Below are 24,406 nucleotides of genomic sequence, written 5' to 3'. Positions count from 1 at the left end.
TGGGTTTCAGAACTCGAGCAGCGGCTGGTGTCATTGTGGTGCATCCATGAGGTAGAGAACCACATGGTAGCAAGTTTAGGGAGGTGGTCACACCACAGGTTAGGAACTTGCAGGCAGAGGAGGAATGGGTAACTGCCAGGCAATTTAAGAGAACCAAGCAGGTAGTGCAGGAATACCTTGAGTCTAGCTTACTTGCTAATTGGTTTTCTATTTTGGATACTGGTGAGGATGATGGTTCCTCGAGAGAGTGTGCAGCCAGATCCAAGTCCATGGCACCACGGATGGCTCAGCTGCACAAAAGGGGAGGAAAAAAAGTGGGGATTCGATGGCCAGGGGATCAGACAGGTGTTTTTGTGGCTGTAAATATGACTCCAGGATGGTGTGTTGCCTCCCTGGTGCGAGGGTCAAGGATGTCATAGAGCAACTGCAGGACATCCTTCTGGGGGAGGGTAAACAGCTAGAGCTCCTGTTTTACACCTCACTTATGTGATAATTTAAACATCGCAGTCTAATCGTCTCTAGTTTAATTAAATTAGCCACCCACCACACACAAGCCTGCTTTAAAATATCCCACCATATTATTAGGAAAAATATGGTAGTTTCTTGACAATAGTCAACATGGATTTATGAATGGAAAATCGTGTTTGACCAACCTTTTTGGAGTTTTTGAGGGTGTTATTAACAGAATTGATAAAGGGGTGTTAGATGTAGTGTACTTGGATTTTCAGTAGGCTTTTGATAAAGTCCCCCACAGGAGGTTGGTTAGCAAAATTAAAGCACATGGAACAGGAGGTAATATACTGGCATGGATTAATTATTGGTTAACAGGCAGAAAACAGAATAGGAATAAACGGGTCATTCTCATGGTGGCAGGCTGTGACTAATGGGGTACCACAAGGATCAGTGCTTGGACTCCAGCTGTTCACAATATATATCAATGATTTGGATATGGGCACCTAATGTAACATTTCCACGGATGACACATAGCTAGCTGGGAATGTGTGTTGTAAGGAAGATGCAAAGTGCCCTCAAGGGGATTTCGACAGACTTAGTGAGTGGGCAAAATCAGCGCAAATGGAATATGTGGAAAAATGTGAAATTATCCACTTTGGTAGGACGAACATAGTATTTAAATAGTGAGAGATGAACAAAGAGACTGGGTGTCCTTGTCAATAAGTCGTTGCAAGCTAACATGCAGGTGCAGCAAGTAATTAGGAAGGCTAATGGTATGTTGGCTTTTATTGCAACAGGGTTTGAGTACAGGAGTACAGAAAAGTCTTGCTTCAATTATATAAAATCTTGGTTAGACTGCACCTTGAGTACTGTGTGCAGTTTTGGTCCCCTTACATTAGGAAGGATATTATTGCCATAGAGGGAGTGCAATGAAGGATCACCAGACTTGTTCTCAGGATGGCAGGACTGTCCTATGAAGAGAGATTGGGGAAACTGGGCAATATTCTGTAGAATTTTGAAGAATGAGAAGTGATTTCATTGAAACCTACAAAATACTTTAAGGGATAGACAGGGTAGAGGCAGATAAGATGTTTCCCCTGGTTGAGGAGTCTAGAACCAGGAGAGACTACTTCAAAATAAGGGGGAAGCCACTTAGAATTGAGATGAGAGTATTTTTTACTCTGAGGTTTGTGAATCTTAGGAATCCTCTACCTCATAGAGCTATGGAAGCCCTGTCATTGAGTATGTTTAAAGCAGAAATGTGACAGATTTCTAAATACTAATGACAAAGGGATATGGGGATAGTGTGGGAAAAGACAAAGAAGTGGATGATTGACCATGATCATATTGAATGGTGGAGCAGGCTTGATGGGCTGAATGGCCCACTCCTGCTCCTATGTCACCAAAGGTAAAAGCACTGGAATCACTTACAAAATAAAGAACTTGCCTTTTATGACCTCAATGTCCTAAAGTGCTTTGCAGCCAATTTGTGCACAGCAAGGTCCCAAAAACCATAAGTATTTTGATGTTGGGAGAATTTATGGTCTTTCTGGATGAGCTAGACTGGATTGAATAGCATTCCGCTCCGTATTATCTTGTAAACATGTGACTGGCTTTTTGTAAACAGAGAAGAAATTCTGTTGTAGTTTAAGCCATTGCTGTAGTGCCGGAATATGCCACTGAGAGGCACTATAATAGTTATATATTGATAAGTGAAAGACGTCTTCAGTGCTTAGCGCCACCAAGCGGTTGGAATGCAGTACTACAACATTTGTTGGCGCTGTTAATCTGTTGCGCCGCCTAGCGACAGGAATTTGTATGGTAACCATAACATTTCAGGAATATTTTCTACTGATCTGGAACAAAAGCACATTACGTGGGACAAGTGAGGATATTTTCACTTTTTTGTACTTGTGCTATTTATGTAAACTAGCTTGGAAACAATGGAGACTACTTGCAATTATTTATATAGCCCCTTTAACATTGTCCCAAGGCACTTTACAAAAACGTTATTGGATATTGGCACAGGTGCCAAAAGCTTGGTCAAAGAGGGAAATTCTAAGGAGAGAAAAGAGTTTTAGGGAGGGAATTCCAGAGCTTGAGATTTAGGCAGATGAAACTATGGCTGACAATGGTGGAGCAATTGAAATCAGATGCAAAATGACCAGTTGCCTGAAATAACTTTTCATTTTTTGTTCCCTTTCTGTTGTTAGGCTCCCTTCATAAAGAACCCTCAATGCCCATTGTACAATTGTTTTAATATGCTAGTCAACTCACACATTTTTGTGGCATTTATTTCACTAGGATACATAAGGAGTCAAGGTTGGAACCGTCACTTGGAATTACACTACATTTCCTGCCTAGTTCAGCAGCTAACATATGTTGCATGTGGAATTTTTTTTTTGGTTCCCTTCAGACCTGAAGGTACTGACATATACTGGGGTTACCTCAGCCCTCCACTACTTCATTGCAATAGTGACTGCAATTCACAAATACATCTTTGACTGTAAATGCTTTAGTATGTCCTGAGGATCTGAAGAGTGCAATATAAATGCAGTTTGTTTATTTTTACCAGCAAGTGTTGGTAGATTATTTGAGGTCTTCACAGGTGAGCCCCACCTTGTCCTCTGCTAAAGTTGGGTCACTGAACAATGATCGAGAGGGAACCCTGGATGACTGATTTAATTCCACCTCTAACAAAGCACAAAAGCATTCAGACAATTGTAGCATCCCAACTGCTGAGCAGGGAAACATGGGTTAACTCAGCACCAACCAACAGCCAAATAGATTTCCTGGTCTGTGCAACTCTACCGCATACAAGTTGATATAATTACCCACTGAAGTCTTAGTCAGATCCCTTCATGGCCTTTCCCCTCCCTACCATTGTAACCTCAAACAACCCTCTGTGCTCCTCCAATTCTGGCCTCTTCCAGACCCCTGATTTTAATTGCTCCATCAATTGGTGCCTTCAGTTGCCTGGGTCCTGAGCTCCAGAATTCCCTCCTTAAAGCTGTCTGCTTCTCTCCTCTTAAGGCTCTCCTTAAAACCTACATCTTAGATTAATGCTTTGGTTATCTGTCCTAATATCTCCTTATGTGGCTTGGTGTCAAATTTGTACTTGTACAACTCACTTCATAAAGCTTAATTGCTGTTCCTGTGAGTGGGTCCTGTGGCATGTTGTTGGTTTGATTTTAGCCCTGAGTGTTAGAGAAAAACTAAGCACTTTTAATCACTATGAAACCACATTCCTCGTGACACCACAATGACTCATAGCTGAGGTCTGTGTAAGATCTGAATAAGTTCAAAAACCATTTTGAAAGTGGGACAAAAGTTGCCAGCTTGTTTAATGTAGGATCCAAGTTTCAGATTTGACAAAATGACAAATTTGTTGTACTCTTCCTGCCACTTTCTCCTCCACTCCCTGGAAATCTTGACGTTTTGTTCAAGTATGGTTCCACGGTACCAGTCACCATTTAGCCCCTCGCAAAGAGATCATTCATCATGATCAAGTCTAAACTATTTGACTGTGGGGACAGACCATTACCTACGAATCTGATCTTATCCTCATCCGTTGATCCCAAGGGCACTGGATAGTGATTAGATGCAGCAACTTTGGCTGAAGTTTAAGTTTACTCTCCATGGCTGACTGGTGCTGAGGCCAATTGTATTAGCCCTCCTACCCAGTGTTAGCCTGATCCACATCAGCAAATTTGGTGCAGAACAGGGATCAAAACTTGAATGGTTTAACAAGTAGTGATCAAGCTACAACACTGAAGGGCTATTGTTTCATAATGTTAATAAACAAAATAAATTAACAAAATAATTTGTTGGCCCAGAAATTCTGCTTTGTGATGAAATAGCACAAGGCTTGAGTCCACTATTATTGCAACGTTTCATTTCCAAACTATTCTCTTTTTTGAGCTGTGCATCTCTTCCCTTGTCTTGATCTGCTGCCACCTTGCAGTTGATCACTTTCTGTCCCTGGTAGGGAAGTATCAGGTCTACATTTACCTAACTCTGCAACCTATCTGAGATTGGAAACTCATAGAATAGGAGAAACCAACAAAATGTTTCTGGGCATCTGTTAAAGAATAAAATTAATTAGATATTTCATATTGTGTGCCAATGGTCCAATATTTCACCTGCTGTTACTGATAAATTTGTACAATGTTCATGGCTAGATTGTGGAGTGTAATTCTGAGCACCTCCATAGTAAAATGGACATTGACAGCAGAGAGAACGTGCAGACCGGCAGAGTGTATAAAGAGCAAGCACGAAGACTGAGCTCATCACTCAGTGCAGTTAGAGTGTGAACTTGGAAATTTGATGAATGAAGGAATTTAGTGCAGTGAGGAATGAAGGGAAAAATGATGAAGTGGTTAGGTATTTCGATCATTTATCTTTCAAAACTCATGCAATTTCAGTTATTGCAAGGTTTCATTAGTAGTCATAAGGTTTACTAGCAGTAGTAAAGTTCATTGGGACTTACAGGTTTTTATAATAAATTAAGAAAATGATTAACATAATGGATGGCAGGGCAGGTGATGTGTTGTGACTGCAGAATGTGGGAGTTCCTGGATACTAATGTGATCCAGGGCAAACTCGTCTGTAGTGTCAGCAGCTCCAGGAGCCTTGGCTCCGAGTTATTGAGCTGGAGGCCAAGCTGCAGACACTGCAATGCATCAGGGAGGGGGAAAGTTACCTAGACACTTTATTCCACAAGGTGGTCACACCCCTTAGGTTAGGGTCTTCTGATTTGGTTGGTAGTCACAGACAGAAGGATGTGACTGCAAGTGAAGCAGGTCAGGGGATTGAGAAGGTAGAAGTGGAGGAGCCCTCAGCCGTTGCAATTTTCCAATAGGTTTGAGGTTCTGGCAGCTTGTGGGGACAAACACGGGCTCTGTACGATGTATGAGCAAACTGACCATGGTACTGTGATACAGGAAGTGGGGGGTGTTAATAGAAATGTAGTGGTAGTAGGTAACAGTGTAGTCAGGGGGATTGACACAGTTTTCTGCAGCTGAGAGTGAGAGTCTAGACAGCTGTGTTGCCTGCCCATTGCCAAGGTTCGGGACTCATGAATGGGCTTAAAACTTGTAAAACCGAGTTAAAGGCTTTGCAGCTCAATGCGCGCAGTATTCGTAGCAAAATGGATGAATTGTTAGCATAGAGAGAAATAAATTTGTATGACCTGATAGCCAACACCAGAGACGTGGTTGCAGGGTGACCAGGGCTGAGACCTGAATATTGAAGGGTATTTGACATTTCAAAAAGAGAAAGCTGGGAAAAAGTGGTGGAGTAACTCTGTTAATTAAGGACATCGTTAGTACAGTAGTAAGGGATGACCTTAGCTCGTAAAAGCAAGATGTAAAATCAGTTTGGGTAGAGATAAGAAATAGGAAAGGTGAGGTAACTTGTGGGAGTAGTTTATAGGCCCCTAACAGTAGTTATGCTGTAGAACGGAGTATACAAGAAGAAATAAATGGGGTGTGTATGAAAGGTGCCGCAATAATCTTGGGTGATTTTAATCTACATATAGATTGGATGAATCAGATTGGCAAAGGTAACCTGGAAAAGTAGTTCATAGAAAATATGCAGGACAGTTTCATAGAACAGTACATTCTAGGGCCAACCAGGGAGCAGGCTATTCTGGATCTGGTAATGAGCAATGAGACAGGATTAATCAATAACCACATAGTAAAGGAGCCTTTAGGAGACAGTGATCATAATATGATAGAATTTCATGTTCAGTTTGAGGGGCTGGTGGGTCTAAGACTAGTGTTTTAAACCCAAATAAAGATAATTATGAGGATATGAAAGCAGAGCTAGCTAAAGTGAACTAGGAAACTAGGTTAAAAAGTAGGACAGTAGCGATGCAGTGGCAGACTTTTAAGGAGATATTTAATACTCTCAGCAAAGATTTATCCCAGTACAAAGGACTTTTTGAGAAGGATGCATCATCCATGGCTGAACAAAGAAGTTAAGGATTGTATCAAATTGAAACAATGTATAAATCCGCAAAGGTTAGTGATAGGTCAAATGATTGGTCAGATTTTAAGCACCAGCAAAGAATGACTAAAAAAAATTATAAAGAGGGAGAAAGTTGAGTATGAGAGAAAGCTAGCTAGTAATAGAAAATATAAAGTGTATGTTCAAGTATTTAAATAGGAAAAGAGTAACTAAAGTTAGTGTTCGTCCTCGAGAGAAAGAGAGAGTGGGGAACTGATATTGGAAAACAAGGGGATGGTGGAGGCGTCAAACAGGTATTTTGTGTTTGTCTTCACTGTAGAAGAGTTGGAAAACTTCCCAAAGATACTTGAAAATCAAGAGGTGACCGGGAAGGAGGAACTTAAAATAATCACCGTCGGTAGGGAAAAGGTGCGTGGAAAATTATTAGACCTAAAGGTTGACTAGTCCCCAGGATCAGATGGCTTGCACAATGTCTTAAACGTGGCTGCAGAGATGGTGGATGCATTGGTTATAATCTTCCAAAATTCCTTAGATTCTGGAAGGATCCCAGTGGATTGGAAAATAGTTAATGTAACACCTTTTATTCAAGGGTGGGGCCAGAAAGCAGGAAACTACAGGCCAGATAGCCTAACATCTGTATTAGGAAGATTTGCTAGAATCTATTGTTAAGGAGGTTGTAGCAGGATATTTAGAAAATCATAATGTGATTAGGCAGAGCCAACAGGGCTTTTATGAAAGGGAAACGTTTAAATAGTTTATTAGAGTTTTTTGAGGAAGTAACAAGCAAGGTGGATAAAGGGGAACCGGTAGATGTGGTGTACTTGGATTTCCAGAAGGCTTTTGATAAGGTGCCACATCAAAGGTAAGAGCACATGGTGTGGGGGGAGGCAGAAAGTAGAAATAAATGGGTGTTTTTGGATTGGCAAATAGTGGAGTGCCACAGGGATCAGTGCTGGGGCTTCAACTATTTACATTCTACATCAATGATTTAGACGAAGGGACTGAATGCATGGCAGCTAAATTTGCTGACGACACCAAGATGGGTAGGAAAGTAAGTTGTCAAGAAGAGGTAGATTATCTGCAAAAGATTGTAGATAGGTCAAATGAGTGGGCAAAAATTTGGCAAACAGAGTATAATTTGGGAAAATGTGAACTTGACCACTTTGGCAGAATAGAAAAGCAGCATATTATTTAAATGGGGAAAGATTGCAGAACTCTTGTGGTACAGAAGGATCTGAATGTCCTGGTACACGAATCACTAAAAGTTAGTATGCAGGTACAGCAAGTGATTCGGAAGGTAAATGGAATGTTGGCATTTTTTGCAAAGGGATGGAATACAAAAGTAAGGAAGTTTTACTGCAGCTGAAAAGGGCCTTAGTGAGACCACCATCTGGAATACTGCATACAGTTTTGGACTCCATTTTTGAAAAAAATATATATATTTGCGTTAGCAGTTCAGAGAACGTTCACTCGACTCATTCCTGGGATCAAGGGCTTATCCTAGGAAGGAAGGTTGAACAGGGTGGGCCTTTATACATTGAAATTTCAAAGAATGAGAGGTGATCTTATTGAAACATATAAGATCCAGAAGGGACTTGATGGGGTAGATACTGTGAAGATGTTTCCACTGTGGTGGAGACCAGAACTAGGAGACACAGTTTAAGAATAAGAGGTCTCCCTTTTAAGACTGAGATGAGAAGAATTTTCTCTGAGGGTTGTTAGTATGTGGAATTCTCTTCTCCAGAAAGCATTGGAGGCTGTGTCATTGAATTTATTCAAGGCAGAGTTGGAGATTTTTGACAGATGAAGGAATTGAGAGTTATGGTGGGCTGACAGGAAAGTGCAACTGAGAACCACAAACAGATCAGCCATGATCTTATTGAATAGCAGAGCAGCCTTAAGGGCCGGATGGCCAACTCCTGATCCTGAGTCCTATGTTCCCTATGATGATGCCAGTCCTAGGGTTGGGAAACTATAGTGATGAGGACAGACATGCAAGACCAAGGCTATTTCCACTGGAAAAGTGGAGGCGAAGAGGTGAGTTAATAGAGGCGTTCATAATTCCAGAAGGGTTTTGATAGGGTTGTACTATTATCTTTGCTTGGGGAGTGAGTGATAATTTAAAATCGATACTTTAAGGAAATGGGCAGAAAAGTTAGGAAAATATTCTTTATACAAAAACGTAGGTTACATTGCCAAAGAACACAGATGAAGTAGTGACCATTGTATCTTTAAGAAAAAATTGGGTTTGGTGTAGAGGATGATTTAGAGCTATGAGGGAAGAGATCTGTTGGGTTGAATAGCCTTGGCCTGTGCTGTAAATTTCTACACTTCTGTGGCGATAACTTAGCTCTGTGGTAACACATTTCTGCCTTAGAATGTTTTCTATTCATGCCCCACTCCAAGGCTTGAACACATTTATCTGACAAACACTCTGCAGCAGTACTGAGGGAGTGCTGCATGGTGGGAAATGCAGTCATTTGGGATGAACTTTTAAACCAAGGCCCTGCCTTCCTGTTCTGGTAGGCTTCAAAAGATCATGTGACTCTATTCAAATCCTCCTGGCGTCCTGGTCTCAAGCAAGGAAGGTGGAGAGGAAAAAGGTAACATCCACTTGTACAGTGACTGTAACGCTGAGCTGCCTATGCTGGTGCTTGTGCTGCCTATGCTGGTGCTTGTGCTGCCTATGCTGGTGCTTGTGCTGCCTATGCTGGTGCTTGTGCTGCCTATGCTGGTGCTTGTGCTGCAAGTGTTTGTTGCCCTTTGTTCAGTCTTCAATGAGACTACTATTAATGTAGAAAAGAAAGATTTGCTTTTATATGCCACTGTTCTTGACCTCAATGTCAAAAGTGCTTTACAGGAAATGAAACTGCTGTCATAATGTGTAAAACCCAGCAACCAAATTATATACAAAAAGATCCCACAAGCAGCAATGTGATAATGACTAGAAAATTTGTTTTGGTAATGTTGGTTGACAGATAAATATTAACCAGGACACTTTTTATTCTTTCATGGAATGAGTGTCACTAGCAAGGCCAGCAATTGTTGCTCCATCCCTCACTGCCCTTGAGAAGGTGATGGTGAGTCACCTTCCTGAAGTGCTGCAGTCCATGTGGTGCAGGTACACTCTGTGCTGTTAGGAAGGGAGTTCCAGGAATTTGATCCATTGACAGTGAAGGAATGACAATATAGTTCCAAGTCAGGATGGTGAGTGGCTTAGAGGAGAATTTGCAGGTGCTAGTGTTCCCATGTGTCTGTTGCCCTTGTCCTTTTGGTGGTAGAGGCTGTGGGTTTGGAAGCTGCTGTTGAAGAAAACTTGACAAGTTGTTGCAATGCATCTTATAGTATACACTGCCGCCACTGAGTTGGTGGTAGAGGGAATAAGTGTTTTGAGGCAGTGGACAGGGTTGTTGATCAAACAGGCTTTTTTGTGTTGGAGCAAGTGGGCAGTATTCCATTACACAAAAAACAGAAAATGCTGGAAAAACTCAGCAGGTCTAACAGCATCTGTGAAGAAAAAGACAGTTAACATTTCGAGTCTGTATGGCTCCCCTTCAGAGTATTCCATCACACTCCTGGCTTGTGCCTTATAGACAATGGACAGGCTTTGGGTTCCCAGCCTCTGACCGGCTCTTGCCATGGGATGTTTTACATTCACTCCTTCATGTCTTTCAGATGAAAGACCTCCTACAGTGTGGCACTCCCTGGGTACTGTCAGCCTAGATTATGTGCTGGAGCGCCTGGAGTGGGACAGGAATGCACTCTTGATGCTGACAGTGTGAGCCCAGGGCAACGCTTTTTAACAAAAAAAAAGAGGGAAAGAGTTACGTAGATTTTACAGCACAGGAAGCAGCCGTTCGGTCCAACAGATATGTGCTGGTGTTTATCGTCCATATAAGTGTCCTCTTTCCATGATCGGGAAGGGAAGGGCATGAGGTTGTGCTGTGATTTTTGTCTGCTGACTGAGCTGGGAGTATTGGGTTTTTGAGAGGCTGCAGCCAGCCAAGTTTTAATCCATTGAACGCAAATGTCAGGATGATTTGCAGACTGCAGCTGCTGGTAAATATAACCTGCCGGATGACTGGGTCTCCGTTATAAAACTGCTGGAGTGCCCACTCACGCCTGTAATAATCTCTCTCACTCTCTCTGATTGCAGATGGTTTGATTCCCAATCCCCCCCCCCCACCCCCAGAAGGATGGACAGGCCTAACACGCTGACCCAAGCCTCGGTGTTGCCTTTTTCCGACCCCAGTCACGCCCTCAACATCCTGCAGGGCATCAACGAGTTGCGGGTGGAGGGCAAGTTCTTCGACATGACCCTGTCGGCGGACGGCCAGGACTTTCCGTGTCACCGGACGGTGCTGGCGGCCGCCAGCCACTACTTCAAGGCCATGTTCGCGGGCCGGCTGAAGGAGAGCTACGCCGAGCGAGTGGAGCTGCACGGGGTGAAGGCCGACGTCCTGGGCCTGCTGCTGGACTTCTCCTACACCGGCCAGGTGACCGTCACCCAGGGCAACGTGGAGCCCCTGGCCCGGGCCGCCGACCTCTTCCAGTTCCACTCGGTCAAGGAGGCCTGCTGCGCCTACCTGGAGCGGCAGCTGGACGTGGCCAACTGCCTGGAGATCCAGGAGTTCGCCGAGGCCTACGCCTGCCGGGGCCTGGCCGAGAACGCCAAGCGCTTCATCCTGCGCCACATCGTCGAGCTGTCCGAGGAGAAGGAGTTCGAGGCCCTGCCCCAGCGCCGGCTGCTCGAGTACCTGTCCGACGACCGGCTGCACGTCGACAAGGAGGAGGCGGCCTACCAGCTGGCCCTCCGCTGGGTCAAGGCCGACCCCAAGCGCCGGCTCCGCTTCTGGCCCGAGCTCTTCGAGCACGTCCGCCTGCCCTTCATCCGCCGCTTCTACCTGCTGGCCTACGTGGAGAGCGACCCGCTCGTCTATTACTCCCCCCGCTGCCTCCAGCTCATCCACCAGGCTCGGGCCTTCCAGTCCTCCGAGTACGACCGCCACGACTACCCGTGCGAGCGGATGCGGGCCCGGCCCTCCACCGGCCTGGCCGAGATTCTGGTGGTGGTGGGCGGCTGCGACAAGGACTGCGACGAGCTGGTCACCGTCGATTGCTTCAACCCGCAGAGCGGCCAGTGGCGATACCTGGCCGAGTTCCCCGACCACCTGGCCGGAGGCTACAGCATCACCGCCTTCGGCAACGACATCTACGTGACCGGTAAGAGGGTTTATACCAGGGGGAGGCTCCGGGGGAAAGGTTTACACCGGGCGGGGGTGGGTGGGGGGGGGGGGGGTGCCGGGCCGGGCCGGGCCCGCTCCCAAGAGACTCTCGGCTGATGAAGTACTTTAGCCTGGTCCCTGTTGCCGTGGTAACGGGACTAGGCCCATTCCGCCCTGCTCCCATTCAATTAGACAATGGTGGGTGTGTATCTCAAACCACCAGCCTTTGATCCCAAGACCCTCCACACCCTGAACCCAACAAAAATCCCCAGCTCGGACAACCGTCCAGCAGAGAAGGATGCCGTAGCCATCACTTTTTTAAAAGGAGCTATTCCAATTACTCTCCGCCCCCCCCCCCCCCCGCCTCCCATCCCCATCTTGAAGGCTTCAGTGGATGCTCAGGAGTGAAATGGTGAAACGAGTTTCAGATTTCTATTAGCCCTTGTGTGCAAAATTGCTTCCTGATTTTATTGCTGTAATTAGCTCTTTAATTTTAAGATTGTGCACCCCCCCCACACCCCCTTCAGATGAGGGTCTTGAGTTGTGTGGGCTGGAGAAGCTGGGTTCTACCCCTTGGCGAGGAAACGATTAAGGAGAGATTTAATAGAGGTTTAAACATTATGAAGGGTTTTGATCGAGTAAATAAGGAGAAACTATTTCCATTGGCAGGAGCGCCAGTGACCAGGGAACACAAATTTAAGATAAAAACAAAAAACTGCGGATGCTGGAAATCCAAAACAAAAAAGGAATTATCTGGAAAAACTCAGCAGGTCTGGCAGCATCGATGGAGAAGAAAAGAGTTGACGTTTCGAGTCCTCATGATCCTTTGACAGAACTGAGCGAACTTGCTGAGTTTTTCCAGGTAATTCTGTTTTTGTTACAAATTTAAGATAGTTGACAAAACAGCAAATGGAAATGAGAATTTTTTTTCATACACCAAGTTATGATGATCTGGGTTGCGCTGCCTGAAAGGGTATTGTAAGTAGATTCAGTATAACTTGCAAAGGGGAATTGTATAAATACTTGAACTTGAAGGGAAGGAGTTTACAGAGCTGTGGGGCCAATAAAGCAGGGTAGCGGGACAAATTTGATAGATCTTGGAAAAAGCCTGAGTTGGCCCAAAGTTGTCTTCTGTGCTGTAGGATTTTAAGGTTGTCCTGGATTCTGCCACTAGAGGAAATCGTTTGTCCCTATCTACCCAATGAATCTTTTGATCATCCTAAACATCTCAATTAGATCACTTCTCAATCAAGAGTGTACAAAACAAGAGAGGACTCCCCTGCCCTTTTTTACAAAGTGATGTGGAAACTCTTCGAGGGCTGATAGGACTCAATTTAATGTCTCATCTGAAAGACAATACTTCCAACAGTCCCTCAGTACTGGCATTGGAGTATCTGCCTGGAATGTGTGTTCAGGTCCTTGGAGGGGGCTTGAACCTGCAACCTTCTGACTCCAAAGTGAAAGTACTACCCACTGAGCCACAGCTGACACTTGAGTCAATCGACTAAAAGATATCTAACAGAATAGGTTTGCAAATGCTAGGCAATTTACATGTTTAAAGCACTGTAGTCCATTAGTGTATAGGCCAAGATCAATAGTTTGCACTTGCAATTTGTTTGCAAAGCAAAGTTACCACTATTAATTAAATTTTTCATGCAAAACTAAAAGTTAGGCATTATACAAAAGGTGTTCTTAGAACACTTTGCTCTATTGGCTTGAAAGACGCCTCAGATTACTTCCATTTTTTCTATTCACTTTTCGGGATGTAGGTTTCGCTGGCTAGGTCAGCATTTGTTGCCAATTCCTAATTGCCCTTGAGAAGGTGGTGGTGAGCTGCTGCCTAGAACTGCTGAAGTCCATATGGTGTAGCTACACCCACAGTGCTGTTAGAGAGAAAGTTCCAGGAATTTGACCCAGCGATAGTGAAGGAATAGTGATATACTACCAAGTCAGGATGGCTTGGAGGGGAACTTCCAGGTGGTGGTGTTCCCATGTATTTGCTGCCCTTGTCCTTCTGAATGGTAGCGGTCATGGGTTTGGAAGGTGCTGTTTAAGGAATGTCAGCTGTCGCTTCAGTTTGATACAATTTCTTTGACTTAAACAGATACTTGTGTCTAAACTTCACAGACCAGATGAAATGAACACAACTGTGAACACCAAGCATTTGAAATAAAAATAAAAACTGCTGCAGGCGTTTTTAAAATTTAGGGTAAGAACGTGGGTGTCACAGAAATGTATTGCCCATTCCCGGCCCAAGACCGTTATATTGCTCGTCCTGAGAGAGAGCTTTAGCTTCACAGCCCCACAAAGTCAAAACTAAATCCTGCGTTGGTTTCCATTCGGTTGTTACATTAAGACAACCTCAAGGTGATCTTGTTTGTTTTAAAATCTTCTAGGAGGACAACCCACCCAGCATAGGTGGTGAATTGATTAGACTTCAACATTAAAATGTTTTTTTTCTGGTATATGGGATAGTTAGGTAGAGCTCCGAACGTGGGTTTTAAGTACACCATGCAGTGTGCAGCCAACAGTCTAACTGTAGAACGCCTCTGGGGCAGTATTGGACCTGTCCCAGTTTTTGGTCTTGATTCATAGAACCTTGAGGTTGCTCAAGGCCCAGACACATGGTGACATTGATGGGAATGCTGCCCTACTATTTCTGTCCTTACTGTCTCAGTGCTCACTCTACATATAGATCACGTCGGCATGAGCTGGCCATGCGGTTATTTTTACTGTGTGAAATCCTTGTTGAGAATTTATTTTTAACTGGCAGCTACCAGTGAGGCAGCATGTAAATGCTATTTTCAGGGAGTAAAAAAAAATCTCCATGATTGTGCTGGGGTTTGGTGGGCTATGCACCCCACGTCTGGGACTGCTTTCAGTCCTGGCTCCTGAGGACGCTATGTTCAGCTGAGGAGCTGAGTGCCTGTTGTGTATTTGTGTCTGGACTTGTCAACTCAGGGCTTGAGACGCAACTCCGCACCAGTAAACAGATCCTGCGTGGAGGACTGCTGCTCCCTGAGGAGTGAGGGGAAAGTTGGAGGCTGAGCCTGTTGTGTTGCTGGAGTCTGACAGAGTAGTACACCCAGCCCTGAATAGGTCCCAGGTTTGTGCTGAGTTGGCTGGTCTCAGCCAGAGTTCCTGCTGCTAATTGTCTTTCAGACCTGATGTCAGCAGTGTTCCGCATTTCATAAACAAGATCACCGAGGTAGAGGGCAAAGAGGGAAATGATCAATTTTTAGAAAAGGCAATGATTAGGTCACTAGCAGCACTGATTACAGGGAGTCACTTAAAAGATGAGGAGAGCTTTGATGCCAGAGATGATGAACCATGGTTGTGAGGAGAAACCGGAGATACTGGGGTACTCCATTGAAGCAGAAAAAGCCAAAACATTTAAGAGGTTTTTAAAATTGAGTAGTTTTATAGAGTGAACAGGGAAGGACTGCTTCTAATTGGGAGAATCAGTGATGAGGGTCATCAATTTATAATTGTTACTCAGAGAGAGGATAGAATTCAGGAAAAGTTTCTTTACACAGAAGAGCAGTTGGACAATGAACTGCTTTGCTCCAGGGAGTGCTGGAGGCGGAGACCATTGCATTTTTTTAAGGAGAAAATTGGATTAATATTTGAAGCAGGGGAAGATACGGGGAGAGTGGGATGGAGTTTGGATTTCTCCAGCCAGCACAGATATGATGGGTAAAATGGCCTCTTTCTGGGCTGTAAATTATGGAGAGTGTTAGTTTGACCATTGAGCTTGGCAGCAATGCTGCCATAGTCAGATGGCCCACCTCAGCCCATCAAAGACTTACATTTTTATAGCACCTTTCACAACCTCAGGATGTCCCAAAGGACTTTACAGCCAATGAAATACTTTTTGAAATTAATAATTTTCTAATGTAGGAAATTTGCACATAGCAAGATCCCACAAACAGCAAAGTGATAATGACGCGATAATCTGTTTTAGTGCTGTTAATTGAGGGATAAATATTGCCATAGTACCAGGGATATCTCCCCTGCTGTTCTTCATAACAGTTCCATGGTGTCTTTAACACCCACCTGAGAGGGTATGCAGGGCCTTGGTTTAAAATCTCATCCGAAGGGCGGCACCTCCAATAGTGCAGCACTCCATTACTGGCACTGGGAGTGTCAGACTATAAGCCTGTGGAGTGAGACTTGAGCCCACAACCTTCTGACTCCAAGGTGAGAGAGCTACTGTGGCATAAAGAACGGCCAACAGAAAATGCTGGAAACACTCAGCAGGTCTGACAGCATCTGTGGAGATGCATTAACGTTTTGAGTCTGTATGACTTCTTCAGAGCTCATGCAGTCATACAGACTCAGCGTTAACTCCATTTCTCTCTCCACAGATGCTGTTAGACCTGCTGAGTTTTTCCAGCATTTTCAGTTTTCATTTCAGATTTCCAGCATCCGCACTATTTTGCTTTTATGAAGAATGGCCAGCCATCTGGTCATGGGAAGGAAAGGAAGAGTCAGTGAGTGCTGTGTCTTCATTGTGTCTGTTTTTGTCTAACAGGTGGTTCTGATGGGACATCGCTGTACGACTGTGTGTGGCGTTACAATTCCAGTGTGAACGAATGGACTGAGGTATCGCCCATGCTGCAAGCCCGAGAATATCATAGCTCCGTGGTACTCAAAGGCCACATCTACATTATCGCCCATGACAGCCTGGAGCGCTACGATCACAGTATCGACAGCTGGGAGGCCCTGCAACCTATGCCCTTCCCCATGGAGAACTGCTCGACTACAGCCTGCCGGGGCAAACTCTATGCCATTGGCACTCTCACTGGCAAAGAGTCGATGGCCATTCAGTGCTACAACCCTGAGACTGACTCCTGGAGTGTCGTGGTTTGCGGCTCATTGCCTCCATGGTCGTTTGTGCCAAAGACGGTGACTCTCAATGGACTGATCTACTTTGTGCGGTGAGTTTAAATAGGTTGCACTGTGTGGTAAAGCGTTGGCTGTAAATAAAGGCAGTGTCCATAAACAGGAGTGCCATAAACCTTTGGGAGTGAGGCTTACCCTCTACTCCTGTTGTTGCTCCACAGGTGCCATCTCCACATCTGGACCTTGCTTTGGTCTCTGTGCATCATAAGTGAGTTTCAGGCCAAGAAACTCTGCTGGCATCACAACCTGATCCTATTTGTCTGCCAGCTCCATGTATACATGCACGCCCCTTTCTCTTCTGTCCACATGCACGTATACACAGACATGCACTGTTCAGCTTCCCTTCCCTTGATAGTTTCACAGATATACATGGATGTGACTAGATTCACTCCTGATTAGGGAGATTGGTGTGTCTACTCTTAGACTTATTTCCAGATTTTTGAGTGATTCAAAGTCATTATAGATTCCCCGATTCAGTGAGAGGCACAGGTATGATGGGCCAAATGACCTCCTGTGCAGTAAGACTCTGATGTATGAACGCTAATTTGATTTCACAGGGTATGTGATGTGGAATAGACATCCAGTTGTTTTCAATATTCAACAGATCGCTTTCAAATGGCTGAGCCACATCATAAATCAGGAGCTTCCAGCAACCCTCCCATGGAAGATGGTTGTGACATTCACATCAGTGACTCATCCACTTGCATCATTCCAGCTGTCTATTCCACATTTCCTTCTTTTCCCTCTCCGTGCCCAATTCTAGCAACAGTCTTCCAGAATTTCTGAAGTAGTCTTTCATCACCAGAGCAAATGGTGTTCACACTACAGCCCATGATCCTTGAGGCCTGCAACCTTGGCCAAGAAATTCTATTGTATTTGCATCTCTCTTTATCAACTAATTTGTTTAAATGTAATTGGCCTGGAGGTTTGGGAATGGCTGGGGCAATCTTGGAATTGTCTTCATTGATGTAAAGAAAGGACGTGCATTTGTATAGCACCTTTCATGGCCCAGGGATATCTCAAAGCATTTACAGTCAATTAATAATTTAAAGTATAGCCAATTTTATAATCATAGAATAGTACAGCATAGAAGGAGGCCATTCAGCCCATTATACCTGCACTGGTTCTTTTGAAGAGCAATGCAGCTGGTTCCACTCCCCCGCTCATGCCCCATATCCCTGTAAATTTTTCTCCTTCAAGTATTTATCCAACTCCCTTTTTGCAGGTTCCTATTGAATCAGTATCTACCACCGTTTATATCAGTGCTTTCCAAATCCTGACCACTCGCTGCATGAAGAAGTTTTACCTCTTCTCTCACGTGTCTTAAATCTATTCCCTCTGGTTATCAAGTCTTCAGCCATTGGAAATAGTTTCCCATTATTTACTCATTGCTAGGAATTGTTGACTAAATTCTAACTCTGAATGCCAAGGTCTGTTGGTATCAGCAATGTGACATACCTGGGAGTTAAATGGTAACAGGGATTCAAACATTATCTGTGACCTGTGTCTATTCTGTTCACCCAAATGACCCAATGAAGACATGAATCTTGGACACAGCAGGCTGATCAATGGTGAAGCTCAACCTGTGCTTCCTGTCACCTGCTCCCCCCATCCTATTATTGTCCCAGCTAACATAGTCATGAATCAAAGTGGAACCTGGGCTAGGGGCTGTGAAGCCTGGAATATAAAACAATTTCATTTTGGAACAACTCTGACTGAGTGACACAGGATGCCTGGTTTCCATTGATCAGACTGGGTTTGTGGACTTCAATGTTTGGTGGAATTTTTGTCTGCAGTCAAATGGCCCTTGATCCTCTCAGTTACCCGTTTCTTTTTAACGTATAACAGCTGTGCCTGTTTCACGGAATCACGCAGCACAGAAAGAAAGCATTCAGCTCTTCATTCCGAAGTCAGTTCTTTGAAAGAGCTATCCAATTAGTCCCACTCCCTTGCTCTTTCCCCATTGCCCTGCACATTTTTCCTTTTCAAATATTTGAAAGTTTACTATTGAATCTGCTTCCATTGCCCTTTCAAGCAGTGCATTCCTGATTGCCACAACTTATGTTTTTAAACAGCGTCTCCTTGTCGCCCCTCCTCTCTGATCACGCAGTGGAAGGGAGCAGGAGCTGCCACACCACCTGCTGCTGTCAGACACTGACTGAATAAACAAGTGGACCCAAATTACATAGGGACAGGGGAGTTTGTTTTCAGACGTTAGCAACAACTGTTACCTAATCATGTTGTTTGCTGCATAAATTCTGATTCATTTACTTTGCTTGTTTTCTCCCACCCTCCTGAAGGTGATGACTGTGCTTGGTTTCGATTTCACAAATGCCGGTACCTTACCCAAATATCCACTGCCTGGCTGTGAGCCCAAACAATGAGTGTCCACGGGCAATTGGATCTCAGGAGGGCTGTATAGCCAAGCCTGAACCTAACATCCACGCACAGACTGGGGTAGGAGGTGCCTTAGGAATGGGGACCCTGTGTTTTCCAACTCCTCTCCCTCTCAAAATAAGGGTGTGAAGGTCAATTACAGCATCATTAACACCACTTAGGCAGGATTGACTAACTTAAGAACTGTACTGACTAAGCTGAAGAGGAGAGGAGATGCACTTTAAGTGGTAGGATGAAGGTCATTAAAACTATTCCAAAATTACCATTTCACTGATCTCATCAACTCCCAAAAACCTTTTGTAAAGGCATTGTATTTCTACACCTGCTGACAGTTTGATTTTTAATTTCCTTACCCGTGTTTAACCTTCTGCAGGTGACACTGAATCTTGAGTGTGAGTAATTTTTTTAATAAATTGCATCTAGCATTTTAGTTTTGGTGCCACAGAATCATGTGCATTTTTTGGTGATGCCGCAAATAATAACACCAAAACAGATGATCTGATCAGTTACCTCATTGCTGTTTGCGGGGACTTGCTGTGTGCAAACTGGCTGCTGCATTTCCCAACATTACAACAGTGACTACACTTCAAAATGACTCCATTGGCTGCAAAGCACTTTGGGGTGTCCCAAGGCTGTGAAAGGTTCTATATAAATGCAAGCCATCCACCCCACCACCCCCCCCCCCCCAGAATAGAACAAAATACCAGTAAGGTATAAAAATGGACCCTGAATGGTCTTGACAAAGTGGACGTGGAAAGGATGTTTCCTCTTGTGGGTAAGCCCAGAACTACGGGGAACTGTTTTAAAATTAGGGATTGCCCTTTTAGGACAGAGACGAGGAGAATTTTTTTCTGAGGGTTGGGCGACTTTGAAACACTCTGCCTCAGATGACGGTGGAGGTGGGGTCATTGAATATTTTTAAGGCCGAGGTAGATTCTTGTTAGGCAAGGGAATCATAGGTTATGGGAGGTAGACGGGGACGTGAAATTTCAAACACTCAGATCAGCCATGATTTTAATGAATGGCAGAGTGGGCTCGAGGGGCCAACTGGTCATCTTCTCCTATTTTGTATGTTCGTACTGAAGAGTTTTATCTAAGTGTCTGTATGTGGATACACATATTTGTCAAGGTATTATGTCCCTGGTTATATACTGACGGCATTTGGGCTGATTGTTAAACCCTAGTCTTTTTCCTTTCTCTCCACAGGGATGATTCTTCAGAAGTTGATGTGTATAACCCAATAAAGAATGAATGGGACAAAATCCCGCCCATGAATCAGGTACGAGAGTGGTGGGTGTGGGTGGTACAGTAAAGAGATTGTGACCAGCTGCAGTAAAATCAGACAAACCTTTGCGTTAGTATGGAATTAAGTGGTAGCTGGGTGGTGTGGGAGGAGAGAACGTGGGGTGAGGTGGAGTGAAGGGGCTGGGATGTAGACCTGGGAGGAGGTGGTCAAGGTAGGGAGGGAAAAGAGTATTGGAGGGATTTAAAAACCGGAATGAGTTTTTTTTTTAAAGATCATTGCTTGAATGGTTGAGGTGTTTTAGTTCCATATCCCTCTCCTCCCAATCTCTGAGCAGTTTAGGATATTTCCTTGTGCTGATTTGTGTATGTCAATCTTGTTTTTTCTACATTGCAGGTCCACGTTGGGGGCAGTGTTGCTGCTCTCGGGGGGAAGTTGGTTGTCTCCGGTGGCTACGACAACACGTTTGAACTATCTGACATAATCGAAAGCTACGATTTTCAGACTGGCATCTGGAGCATTGTGGGGCGACTCCCACAGCCCACTTTCTGGCACGGGACTGTCAGTATCTTCCGGCAGTTCATGCCCACTGCCCGGGTTACCTTCGAAGGGACCATGAACGACAATCATAACAATGAAATAAATGTCCTGAATCTGGCCCGATATCGAAGACACCTTCACAATGAGAACCTCCGCCTATAGCACTGACCAGATTGGAGTGAAGGCTGAAACCTGGACAGTGAAACCTGCTCAGATTTTCACCAAAACCAGCTGGTTTCTAACACGTTTCAAAAAGCTCACCTTCTATTGTGAATTGCACATGTCAACTGGACAATGGTCTTTCCCAGTTTATTTTTTTAAAACTTGTCCTTGTTGGACCATAAGCAGTAACTGCTCCCAGTTGGATTGGGTTCTGACTAAAATTGCTGATGTTGGCAGGGTTCCACCATCACTACCTGCCTCCTGCTATTGGCTGCTGGCTGTGTTTAATCTGGCAGGTTTCACTGTATCTGTTGACCGATTCTGCTGAGTGAGGAGATATGACAGTTTTGTCTCCTCCCTTGGACATATGCTTGTTACAAAGCATTGGTTAAGAAAGAAAGACTTGCCTTTATATAGCGCCTGATAGCATCGCAAAAACTCTTCACTTGCAATTAATTTACTTTTGAAGTGCAACGATGTAAGATAATGAGGCAACCATTCTGTGCACAGCAAGAACGTACGAACAGCAACACACTTGATGTGGTTTTAGTTGTAGTTTGAGGGGAGAATATTGTGGAGGACGGGACCACAGAACTCCCTGTCCTTCAAGTAGTCTACAGGATCTTGATGGTCTATCTGCACAGGCAGACAGAGCCTTGGTTTAGCACTCAACTATTTTGAGCTTTGTATTTTGTTCCAGCCCCATGAAGTCCACTATATTTTTACTGTTTTTACGTTTTCTATGAGTGCATTGGAATAGAATGAAGAACCAGGTGAACATGCTTTGTGCTGTTTCCTGGCTTTTAATGAAGACACATAATATAATCCAGTGTTTAATGTTTACGCGAAGGAGAAGTGAAGCGAGTTCCAATTGGAAGCTCTGCTAGCTCCAAACAGCTTTCCAAAAGCTCATTGAAGGTACTGACTGCTGCATTTTGTTAAGGCTGGATCTGATCCGATTAAAATCTCCCAACACCAAGTGAGCAAATCTGTGCAGCGGAGAACGGCTTGTTTGGAATGTAGAATTGGGGTCTTGCTGCCTTGGAGATGGCAATTTGGTACTGGTGCACTTTAATCCTGTGGGATATCTTTTAATTCACCTCAAATTGCTGCCCTGTCACCGACCCCACCCGCCTCAGCTTGTTATCCACAGTATTTTGCCCTGGTGTTTAAAAAAGAACTCTGGTTTGGAAGGACAGAATCTGCTGGGGAGTTCCTGTGTCCCAGTAATGCTGCCTGCTAAAAGCTTGTTCCAGAACAGCTCATCTACCTTCTCCATTACTTGAGTAGGCAAAAGGGATGGGGTATATATTTAGTTTTTTATATATATATATATTTCTATTTATAGAGCAGTAGAGATAATGCAATTAAATATTCCAGAGTCACTAATTCAGAATTGGCTACCAGATAGAAAGACATGGCTGTTCGTTTGTAGTTCTTTTGGAATTTGGAAGTAAATGTTCCCAATGTCTGTTTGAGGTAACTTGAACAGAACGTGAAACAAATGATGTAATTATTTGCTGCTGACAATATTCGGAGTCCAATTGTATGAAATATTTCATCAGGAACACATGTTAAATGTGTAGTAGGAGTTTTGGTTATTGCTCTCTTTACCTTTCACCCTTTTCTGTCCTGAAGACACTGCCTCTCACTGGGGTACAGATTGCAGCAGCGATTGCTCCCTCATCCAACTCGACCATTTCTCATGTGAGTGTTGGCAGGTTATTTGATCGCGGCCAGGGCTGATGCTGTCCTCCTCGCCCAGTAAATACAATTGGGAGCAGGAGCCCCTACTTGTTTTTTTTTTCTCTCTCTCCTCTTTGGTCCAGCGCACTGATGCCAATTCCAACATCCCCACTGCTCTGTGGCTAAGTTAAGCTTAGTACAGACCTAGGATGGAACCAGTGCTTTTGTTGATCTGTAGAGCTCAACTCAATTTGGATAAACTTTTAGTTGTTGGAGCAGGAGTGGCTCATTTTTAAAAAAAATTATCTGAATCAGATTTTGAACTCTTGAATCTAGAAAAGAGCACCTTGAAAGAGAAAATCGATACAATTATTTTCCAAGTTGGGGCAAATAGTTTTCTTTCAGATTCTGTGAATTTCAAACACTTCCTGCTTTTATCTCTAGTTTTAATGTGTGTCTTTTTATTTTAAGTGTTGTGGCTTATTGTACACACACAATTGTAGTTTACATTGAGAAGTTGTACAACACAAATTCCACTAAAATAAAATGCGTTTACTCAAGGATTTAGCTTGATTTGTTTTGGTCAAACTAGTTTATTGCTGACTTAATATCAAGTCTTTGTCACTTTAATGCAGTCATGGGATAAAATTTTCCTTTCTGACTGTGAATGTGAAACAAACATGGAGGTCCAACACCATTCCCATCGAGATAAATACTTGCATTTACAGAGTGCTGTGAGGAACCTGTTTTTGGAAAATTTGAATTGAATTTTGGACGTTCTTCCTCCTGAGTTTTTAAAGTTTGCAATATTAATTCGGGGCTGTGAACATGCTATTCTCCAAGAAACCATGGGTCAAGGTCGATGCCTAGTGGGGAACACCTGGAAAGGGAAGAGATACTTTTGTATATCTAAGTTACCGAAGAACTGCTGTTGCCAGGCTAAAAGACCGTTGCTAATTGGTTTAAAAACACCTGGCCTGAGACGAGTATTCTTTGAACATCTTAGCCTTTAAAACTCTGTCAGAGGGAGTATGTGGGTGTGTGCCTTAGAAACAAGCTGCAAGGAAAAGACGCACTTTCCCACTCTCTGCCCCACCTTTTGTGTTAAACCTTCGTCAGAAACGTCTCAACAGGATAACTTATAGGTTTTTTTTTTTGAAAGTCTGTTTCACTAACAAATCCATCTGAAAGAACTTCAAGACCTATTGTGACCAGAATTCTGTTAGATGACAGTGTTGAGATCTCTTTGAATTTTATCCTTTTAAAAGAAACATTCCCATCCTCCAGCCTCTGCAGGGAACTGTTTGCGTGAACGTGTATGGGGGTTTGAATATCTTTTTTAAATGGGGAAAATCATTACATTTCTAAACTACAACTTGTATGCTAACTAGTTTATTAACTTGGTTTTTTAAAAAACTAGTCTATTTTAATTTTTTTGTGCTTACTGAAGGATACCTGGTGTGAGTCTTTTTATGCTGGGAGTAACAGTATCAAAGGGTAACAAATGGCTAGTTTTGTGGGTGAATTAAACATTTAAACTATTGTTACGACCTGTGGAGAAATGGGGCTAGAATTAACTGCACACTCATCCTGTCTCGGTCCATAATAGTGCCTTCTGTTAATTCTTTCTCAACTAGTGTAGTGACTTATTTTTAAGGTTGTCAAATGCAGTAGCCATTTTGCACAGAGCAAGATCCCATTTTAAGCAATAACACTAATGACCAGTTAATCTATTTTTGTTGTTTGAGAAGAATGTTGCTCGCCTTAGTCATCACTGAATCATTGAATAGTGCCACAGGATCTTTAAGATGAAAAAACTAAGTCA

At 43.7% G+C, this 24,406-nt stretch overlaps 1 protein-coding gene across 1 annotated transcript; it reads left to right on the top strand.

Annotated features, from left to right (window-relative positions):
• The first annotated feature begins 10,115 nt into the window (after positions 1-10,115).
• Positions 10,116-23,141, top strand: klhl21 (kelch-like family member 21). Its single transcript, XM_041207201.1, has 4 exons — positions 10,116-11,646; positions 16,183-16,588; positions 20,157-20,229; positions 20,590-23,141. Exons 1-4 carry the CDS (start codon positions 10,620-10,622, stop codon positions 20,893-20,895), a joined length of 1,812 nt encoding a protein of 603 aa, XP_041063135.1. The 5' UTR covers positions 10,116-10,619; the 3' UTR covers positions 20,896-23,141.
• Positions 23,142-24,406: the final 1,265 nt, after the last annotated feature.

This window comes from Carcharodon carcharias, chromosome 15 (genome assembly GCF_017639515.1).
Source record: "Carcharodon carcharias isolate sCarCar2 chromosome 15, sCarCar2.pri, whole genome shotgun sequence".
In the NCBI taxonomy this organism is placed as follows: Eukaryota; Metazoa; Chordata; class Chondrichthyes; order Lamniformes; family Lamnidae; genus Carcharodon; species Carcharodon carcharias.
The sequence above is the reverse complement of the archived record's forward strand: the minus strand, read 5'-3'. Positions and strand labels throughout refer to the sequence as shown.

Bases quoted from the DNA above. Each gene is read 5' to 3' on its own strand.
- klhl21 (XM_041207201.1), top strand. From the start codon at position 10,620: ATGGACAGGCCTAACACGCTGACCCAAGCCTCGGTGTTGCCTTTTTCC. The intron at 16,589-20,156 runs GTGAGTTTAAAT...TTCTCTCCACAG, and splicing joins GGACTGATCTACTTTGTGCG to GGATGATTCTTCAGAAGTTG. The intron at 20,230-20,589 runs GTACGAGAGTGG...TCTACATTGCAG, and splicing joins AAATCCCGCCCATGAATCAG to GTCCACGTTGGGGGCAGTGT.